The following is a 9,152-nucleotide window of genomic DNA, read 5'->3' as shown; positions in this document are numbered from 1 at the left end:
TTTGTTTAAATTTTAAAAAAGGACACTAATGCGTACGGAAAAGATGAATGGTGTGGATCTTAGGAAAAAGAGAATAAAAAAAAAAAGTAAGAAAAACTAATTTCTTTCTGCTCCATTCCTTTTTGTTATTATTTGATTAAATAACTTTTTTTTTTCGTCTCCTGCTATAAACGGACGCTGAGTGGTTTTCTTCCGCGGTCTCTTTCCTCCTCTCTCTCCTGAGGGGGAGCGGTTTTCTAGGCCTCAACAAACCGATCTCCTCCCTCCTTCTCTTCCCTCCAAAAACCTCTCCTCTTCCTCCCCTAGCGCTCCAACTTCCATCCGATCGGGAAGGAAAGAACCGCCGGATCGGAAAAGAGCATTCCCGGCCGGAAATGGCTCGGTTGCCGAAGAGGAAGCTGTCCAACGGCAGGGAGTCGCAGACGCCGGAATCCAGCGAGGAACCGGTGACGCCCTCCGCGAGGTTCGAGCCGCACCCGTCTCCGGTGAGTTCGTGCCCGGATTCTTCCGCCGACAAGCCTGTCCGTGTGTACGCCGATGGAATCTACGATCTCTTCCACTTTGGACACGCCCGATCGCTCGAGCAGGCGAAGAAATCGTGAGGATTTCCGTCATTTTCTTGATTTTTGTATTTGGATCTTTTTTCTCGATTTTGTTCGGAAATTCGGTTTTCTGTTATCAGAGGGGGAGGAATCTGGTGAGTTGGACGGGATTTGATGAGATCCGGGGTTTTGAAGAGTCGAGGCATTGAGAGGAGTCGTGGAATTGAGGTTTCTGGGCTTTGATCCGTGATCGAAGTCCGAGAATAGGGGTGTGGATGGGTGATTTAAGCGAGGCATATGGAATTAGAGATTAGCTTTTTTTATTTGCTGTGGAGGAAGTATGAAATTAGTTAGTGAATTGTTTCGTTAGCTGTTCTTTTGAAGCATGAAGTTAGAGATTTCACTGTTCTTCGTTCTTGAGGGAATCGTGAATTTAGTGATTTTGTTTGATATCGCCTAATTTTCTTGGATTGCTAATCCGTGTATGGAGGCCGAAATTGGTATTTCTTGTGAAGCATCTGTAAGCATAATTTAGATCGATGGTTTGTTTGTGGAGGAAGTATGTAGTTAGTGTTTCTGAATTGCTTATTGGATTATTTCGTATGAATTATGGAATTTTAGTTTTCTTTGTTTTCTCCCGTTATTATTTATTGTTGGTCAAATCCGTAATTTCATGCTTTAAGTTAATTTGGACATAGTTTGGAACTTTTTTTTACTACAATTGCTTATACGTAATTGCCTGTACCGATTGCTTTATATGGCTTCATCGGAGGTTGATTTAAAATAAAAGATATTTCTATCTTGATCGCTATGGAACTGCTCCGTTTATCTTCATTTACGTAGTTTATGTGTTGTTCGCTTTTCCTTTTCTATAAATTTGGGTTGTGGAGGACTTCTTGGTTAAAATCACTTGATTGCTGTATGTATCTTGTCGACTGTCAACTTAAAGAGACAAATTCTCTTGAGCTTTACAATGGAATGGAACTGCCAACCCTTTAAATGGAATGAAAATACCAACGTACGGATGCTTGATTATACTTCTAATTGTAGCTTTCATTGTACCAATATCTATTATTCCTTTTCTGCACTTTATGTGGCTCTTTCTGTCACCTCTGTCTTCATTATTTTCTTGCAATTTTCATCCTCCTTTGTTTCTTCCCATTTTGAAGTAATTTTTTGGATTATTTCTCCTCTGCTAACTTACCCTTTACATTTTTTAGGTTCCCAAACACATACCTGCTTGTTGGTTGCTGTAATGATGAAGTGACTCACATGTACAAGGGGAAAACTGTAATGACAGAATCTGAGCGCTATGAATCACTTCGTCACTGCAGGTCTTATTCCTCAACTCTAAGTAGAGCTTACTTTAGCACCATTCCTTTCTTTTTTTCTTTTATTTCAAAAGATGATAATGTATTAAATCTATTTATGAAGTAATTTTATGGTTAAGATAATTCTTTCTCACCATGAACAAGCGTCCTTGGATGTTGGGCATGTAATTTCATTTTGTGCTGTAGTTATTGTTGTAGTAACTGCATGACTGAAATCTCTTGTTGGTGGAAGTTTTTTCTTTAATCATTTATAATTAACAGACTTATTAACCTCTCCCATCAGGAAAAAAACACTTTCTATTCATTGAAGTCTGTTTTTCTGTTTTTTTTCCCTTACATTGTTTATTATGTTAGGACATTTTATTTTCCTCACTTTTCATTCTCTATTTGTGGGCTTTTCGTCGGAGTGTCCTTAACATGAAATTTAATTTTGGCAAAGTGCTCTAGTTACTAGGGCTTGTTGGCAGAAGTTCGGCCAGACCACTAGAGAGTATGATGCAGTTAATTGCTTGCCACTGGTGATCCAAACTGTTGTTTCAATCTACAGCCCTTTAGCGCTAGCTGAAATCTAGGCATCATGCTTGATCCACCAGTCACAGTTGTTGCCTTAGCATCCCTTCCAATGCCTGATATCTGGCGATGCAGGAATGAAAGGAACGGTGTACATAGAATATTCTTGCATTCCTTTGTATTCGCCCTTCACCAGTTCAAGAAATCCCCACCAATCAGTATATCACTTTCACGTCTTCTGGTCAAGCGAGAAACAAGAAGTTAAGAAAGTTGTGGTACTAGACAAGAAATAGCAGTTATCAGATGGATGCGATATATTGCTGATAAATGCCTAAAATATCAAGAACTACTATGATTATTCAAAGAAATAGCAATTAAAAATAATAATAAGAAAGATATTTGCTTCATTATAAAAGCTTACGAGGAGTATTTTTTTGGGGCAAGCATTAGGAAAATGACAAGATTCTTTGAAGAAACGTGCAATTTGTTTTTTTGTTTTTTTTTTTGGCGAGGGGGGGGGGGCTGGTTAACCATGAAAAAACTGCCTCACTCACCGAGTTCATTGACGTAAAACAAGGAAAACATGGACACCAAACTGTGAGATATGGTCTGAGATTTGCTAAAAGTAACATGGAGAGAGGAGGAAAGATGGACACCAAGTTCATACTTCATAGTGTTCATAGAGAATGCTTTATTTGAAACTTGAGAAGCTTCTTAAGGAAGAATGTGAAAACTAGACATGCTTTCTCAACAATGCGGGAAACATGTTTCTAAGTAAGAAAAATGGGATAAACGAACAGGTGCTTTAGGAAGCTCTTAATTGATAAAGCAAAATGTCTTTGACATGGAGAAATATGAGAAATTCCAACAAATGCATGACAGTGGTTTGTTGTGACATGGTTTTGATTCTTTAATAATCTTTCATTGCTAAATTTTAGTACGTTGGATGTTGGTGTCTGAGCACAATATGAGGTATGAATAATCATTCAGTCTAACTGTCGCTCCAACTGTTGGACTTCATTAAGCTGAAGCCTTATAATTGCATGTTAAAAGATGTGTTTGGAGCGTAGTTTGTTAGTCTTGGTTTTTGTTCCACCAGTCAGGCAAGTAGCAAAATGAAAGCTAGCTAAGAAAGTTCCTAAATTTTTAAATAGGGTTTAGTTTCTACTAGAAAGTGAATACATTTCTTTAGTCTGTATATCAGGGGCTGTGGATAGACCTGGTTGAGTCTAGAGAAGTGCTGGAAGTGTATTGAGTATATTAGCAACCAGTGGCACACTTCAAAATGATTATTTGTAATGCATGAGAATGTTGAGAGTCTACAGTGTTCTTTTTCCCTTTCCCTGGAAATTCGAATATGTTCTATCAGTTTTTTTCAGAGTTATTACGTATAACTACTGAGCTTGTTTGTATCTGTGTTCATGGATTGAGAATGTACAAGGATTTTGTGCTCTCTTAGAATGTTCTTGTCTGAGTCCTGAAGTTCTCATCTAAGCTAGTCATGAAGATGAAGCTGGCAAAGTATGCCAAGACATGCTAACAAGTCAGTACTGGTGGTTGAACACTTGAAATAATCACATTGATTGTGTAAAATAGAAATGTCATTTGATCATATTTTCGGTTTTATCCTATCTATCTTTTGTTAGTATGAGATGTTTTGTTGTTGACATGCTTGGTGTTTTTGTTAGGTGGGTTGATGAAGTGATTCCTGACGCTCCTTGGGTCCTTACTCAGGAGTTCATTGACAAGCACAGGATAGATTATGTGGCACATGATTCCCTTCCGTAAGAAAAGATCATACTTAATAATGCTGTTGGTATTTAGGAGCTACAGTATTTGCTTCTTGGAAAATATAAACCTGTTTATATATGCATGTTTTTTTCCCGATTGGAAAGGAAGCCTTATTATCATTCTTGATCTTATGTAGATATGCAGATGCAAGTGGGTCTGGCAATGATGTCTATGAATTTGTGGGTTTCCAATACATGCTGTTTTCTCTTTAATATTTATCTTCTTTTCACCATGCAATGTGACTTCCTCCTTGGTGTAGGTTAAGGCCATTGGGAAATTCAAGGAAACTAAGCGAACAGAGGGAGTCTCCACATCAGATATTATAATGAGGATTCTGAAAGATTACAATCAGTATGTTATGCGTAATCTAGCACGTGGATATTCAAGAAAGGATCTTGGTGTCAGCTACGTCAAGGCATGCTATGACAACTTCATGTTTATAAAGCTTTTAATGATACAAAAAGATGCGCATAGGATTTTTTGTTGTCTCTGTTCACCTGTAAATGGGTGAACCGTTTTTTTCATTCAGCTCCCTGGCCTGCTTCATTGTCTGATACCTTTGATGCCAGTTTGCTGCTTGTGTTGTGACTAACAGGAGAAACAGCTGAGAGTGAACATGGGAATAACCAAGCTGCGTGAAAAGGTGAAAGAGCATCAAGAAAAAATGGGGGAGAAGGTATGCATGACCCACCTATCACTTTTTCTTGCACTGGCTATAACCTGCAGGCATGGAACTAGAATCAGCAAGCATGCCATTGATGGTTTGGGTTCTTTGATTCTAATTGCTAGAATAATTGATTGACATGGAATGATCTGAACTTTGGAATGTATTTTGATGTTTGAGGGGGAACCACCTATTTAGATGTTTTAAATGATCTCTCTCTCTCTCTCTCTCTCTCTCTCTCTCTCTCTCTCTCTTTCTCTCTCTCTTCGATTTTCATAGAGGAATCACATTGTTTTGCCCATGCTTTCTGAGTTTTGGTTTACCTTTTAAAGCTTCATAGGTTTTTGCCAAATGATATGGTGCGGTATGTGACAGAAATTGTTTGTTTTTCTTTCATTGCAGCTGAAGACTGCCGGTATGCATCACAGCGAATGGGTAGAGAATGCTGATCGCTGGGTTGCTGGTTTTCTTGAGAAGTTTGAGGAAGGGTGCCATATGATGGTGAGCCACTTGAGATGATTACTTGTCTTCAAAGAAGTGGAAAAAAGAAATGAACCAATTACTCTATGATCCTTCCCTACATTTCTTTTTTAAAGGTGATATGGTATGTTCTTTTTACAGGAGACGGCCATCAAGGACCGAATTCAAGAAGGCCTGAAGAGGCAGCAGTCGCGAAATATGGCAGATATGCTAGAATAAAACCATATAGTATTTCTTTGTGTTTTGTTGCTGAGTGAGGCCACTTTTTTATTCCAATTTGTAAAATCGGTGCTGCTGCTATTAAGCTGTCTTTGGTTTCTGCTCCTTTGTACTGCTGTTGTTACTACTAGTCTTTAACTATTGCCATTACCGTCTCCCATATGCCCTCTTTTTGATCTTTCCTTTCTCTGTCATCCCCATCCCCTCTGTCCCTCTCTCTAAGTGGAGAAGTAGGTCATCATACCAAAACAGATAATTCTATTCAGTGTGAGTGAAGTTACTATAAACAGAATTATCAGTTTGGCAATGCCATGTGAGTTTATGATCAGTTTTGTGCTAAATATATTGGCTGGAAACTTGGGCGGCCCAACTGAGGTTAAAGTGAGTCAAGTGTGGAGGCGGGTCGAATCGTGCAGCTGGTTGTGGAATAGTCCCAATGACGGTCACCACGTCCGCAATATTATGAAAATATTGTGTGATTTTTTCTAAAAGCTGATAAAAGCTTGAAAATTAATGTTGCAATGTCACTTGTTTTCAAAATCTCATAGTTTCGGTGAAAGAGTTTCCATTTTTTTTTTCAAGTTAATTCTGACCTTTCCCCAAGTGCAATAATAGGTCTTAGATGTGTGCCACTTACTATTATATTAAACATTTGGTTGGGCTCGTTATTTACACTTCGTTGATTGAATGCAGTTGGGTATACTAAGGCTGCGTTAATAACACTTTCTGCATGGGGCTAAAAAAACAAAAAGATCTTGTGTGATTTATACAAAATTAATGATGAACAAGAAACTATGCCATCGGCGGCACTAATGAGATGATAAAATCAGTACAAAACGCTACAAAAAAACATACAATACATGAAATATTATATTATATAATATAGGGTTATACAGACTTGAACTGTAGACCTTTTCGGTAAAATAAATCAAACTGATTATTATTTCGTTTCAAAGGCCAAACTTACATTTTTGTGATAAATTATTAACACTTTTTTAAAGTTTTATTTGATATATTTTTATATAAAGTGCATTCTTACACTTTAAAAAAATATATATATAAGAAAATGGCTCTTATGGTTGTAGGAGAGAAACGCCACTTTAGAAAAAAAGATTCAAAATGGCTCTTATGGTTGTAGGAGAGAAACACCACTTTAGAAAAAGATTCTCCAACTCAAGAGAGAAAAGGAGTCACCAGGTCGTGATTCAAAATCTGAGAGTTTGAGTCTTTAGGTGACTCCAAATCCACTCCTCAAAATGCTTGCAAACGTGCCCTAGTCTGAACATATTAAAATATGATTTCTTGAGGAGTGAAAAATTGGCATATTCTGAGCAAAACTCATAAAGGCAGAGTCAAGGAGGTCCTTATCAAACTTGATCTGACCATATCTATCCATCCAAATCATATTCAACATGTGTTAGAAAGTGTTAGAATAAGTTGGATTAGGACTCCAAGCCTAGGATGCTTTCTATATGGGTAATGAGTATTAGACTGGATCATGGTTGATCTTAATCTAAAGATGAATCTTAAGTGGTAAGTACAAATTTAAATTTGAAGCAGATCATATAAGTTATATTCAAATCCGAAACCAAATTGATATGGTTCTATTGGATCTGCAAAGATTCCATTAATATAATCCCAAATCCAACTCAAAACACATTCGGTTATATTTTAATATTCACATTATGGTGCAAATGGATTGAATACATTGGATATCTGATCCAAATCCATCATATTATTTCTGGATTCAGATCTTTCCAGTAAGATCTGAATGTGTATTTAGATTGGGCTCTCTTAATCGGATCATTTCCAGATTCAGGTCATTTATTTAGATCAAATTTAATCAGATTTGAATCAAAACCCAATCTGATTTTGCTTCTTACATGTTTTCGATATATTTTTACTGGATCCAATATTACCACATAATTCAATCTGGATTGAATCTTAGATCATCGAATCTTTTTCAAATTAAGATTCGGAGCAAATGCACAAAAATTTGGATTCAGATTCGGACCATGCAATGTCCAACCTTATCCGATCCGTCTGCAGCCCTAATCTACATCCAAAAATGATGGATCTGTTTTGGATCAAAAGGTCCAATTGAATCCGACCCATTTGAAGCACTAATTTGGGAAGGATAGTCTCGTCAATTTTTGTGGTTGTGCTTTATTTTATGCTCCTTATGGGCCAATCTGAATCCACCGTAGTGGATGACTAAAGCTTTAGAACGATGAAAATGCCTTTTTTTTAATCTCTTGCAACCCTGCCTGCTCCAATCTGACCAAAATAACCCCAACCCTTATATCAATTTTCGAAAATATCGTTCTCGAGAAAATCCGGTCCAAGAAAATTTTTAGGCCATGTTTGCAAGAAAAAAAATTCTCACAAGAAAAAAAATACCTATAAGAAGTTTTGATACGATAACTTTTCTAAATGAAAAAAATTCACTTATTTGTTTAATATGAGAAAAACGAAATGAAAAATGTGAAAAAAATTGAGAGAGAGCGGAGGATCAATCAACCCCTTGAGAGAGTGAGAGAGAAAAACTTAGAAATGGTGGTAGGCAGATGAAGTGGAGGAAGCTTTTCTTGTGGCAGATGAAATGTATAATAAAAAAGATTTTTTGATAGATGGAGGAATTTTTTCTATAAAAAATCATACTTTTTAGAAAAAAAATCAAATTTTTATATTTTCTGAAATAGTTGAAAAAGTTGTCATTTTTTTTCCTACTTGCATTTTTCTTACTACTTTTTTCTTTCAAACATTATCTTATATATACATGGGTGGGATTTTATAAGGTTTGAAAAATCAACTATCAATATCCTTTATTTTTTATAAAAAACACATAATTTGGGCATCATTTCCAAGTAATCGGCCTTGCCGAACACATCTATGTGGTTGAAATCGTGAAAAAACATCAAAAAAATCTGAAAAAATCATTTAGCATGTTTACATCATTCTATATATCTCCTTATTCTAAAAAATAAAGTCCCTCAGCACGTAAAAAAAATAAAAATATGTAAACTAATGTAAATTTATATACAAATTGAAAAATATGTCAAATTTTAAATAATGGCCTAGATCTAGTTCTCGAGAAAATCTCAACAAGGAAAATCTTATGATAAATTAAGAAATTCTGTTTTCTGCTTCAAAAGGTATCAACACATATGAAAACTAAATATATGTAAAATTTGTAAAAAAATATAACGAAAAACATACTAAAATTTTTATGACGTTAATATTGCGATAGAGCATGAAATTTTCAAAATAAGCAATATATAATAATATATACCGTTTTTCAAGATTATATCAACTTTTGGAAATATAACGAGAAAATCATTTGTTCAACATCTGGCTGATAAGCGGTTGAAAGACCTAAGTTAACCTCGAATAAGCGACGGAATTAAGCTTTGACCTGAACCCTTTCTACGGATCTGAATGCACGCGAAAGGGTGGTCTGGATAATTCATAAAATTATAGGGATGCTATGGTAATTTTGGAGACAAGTTGGAGGGACGATTTCGTAATCCATCAAACAAAAATGCCATATTTGCATTTGGGCGATTGCTCAGAAGAGGGCTTCAGAAAACTATTTACAAAAGAAGGGAGCAAAAA

General features: G+C 36.2%; 1 protein-coding gene across 1 annotated transcript; it reads left to right on the top strand.

Moving 5' to 3' along the window:
* Positions 1 to 200: 200 nt before the first annotated feature.
* On the top strand, positions 201 to 5,697 carry LOC149813610 (choline-phosphate cytidylyltransferase 2-like). The gene is made up of 8 exons (XM_089991671.1): positions 201 to 598; positions 1,763 to 1,876; positions 4,072 to 4,167; positions 4,311 to 4,353; positions 4,434 to 4,589; positions 4,770 to 4,850; positions 5,241 to 5,339; positions 5,460 to 5,697. The coding sequence occupies exons 1-8, from the start codon at positions 375 to 377 to the stop codon at positions 5,535 to 5,537; spliced, it is 891 nt and encodes a 296-aa protein (XP_089847797.1). The 5' UTR covers positions 201 to 374; the 3' UTR covers positions 5,538 to 5,697.
* Positions 5,698 to 9,152: the final 3,455 nt, after the last annotated feature.

This window comes from Nuphar pumila, chromosome 16 (assembly GCF_984573655.1).
Source record: "Nuphar pumila chromosome 16, dmNupPumi1.hap1.1, whole genome shotgun sequence".
Taxonomy (NCBI): Eukaryota; Viridiplantae; Streptophyta; class Magnoliopsida; order Nymphaeales; family Nymphaeaceae; genus Nuphar; species Nuphar pumila.
Note: the sequence above shows the minus strand (reverse complement) of the source record. Positions and strands in the feature narration are given on the sequence as shown.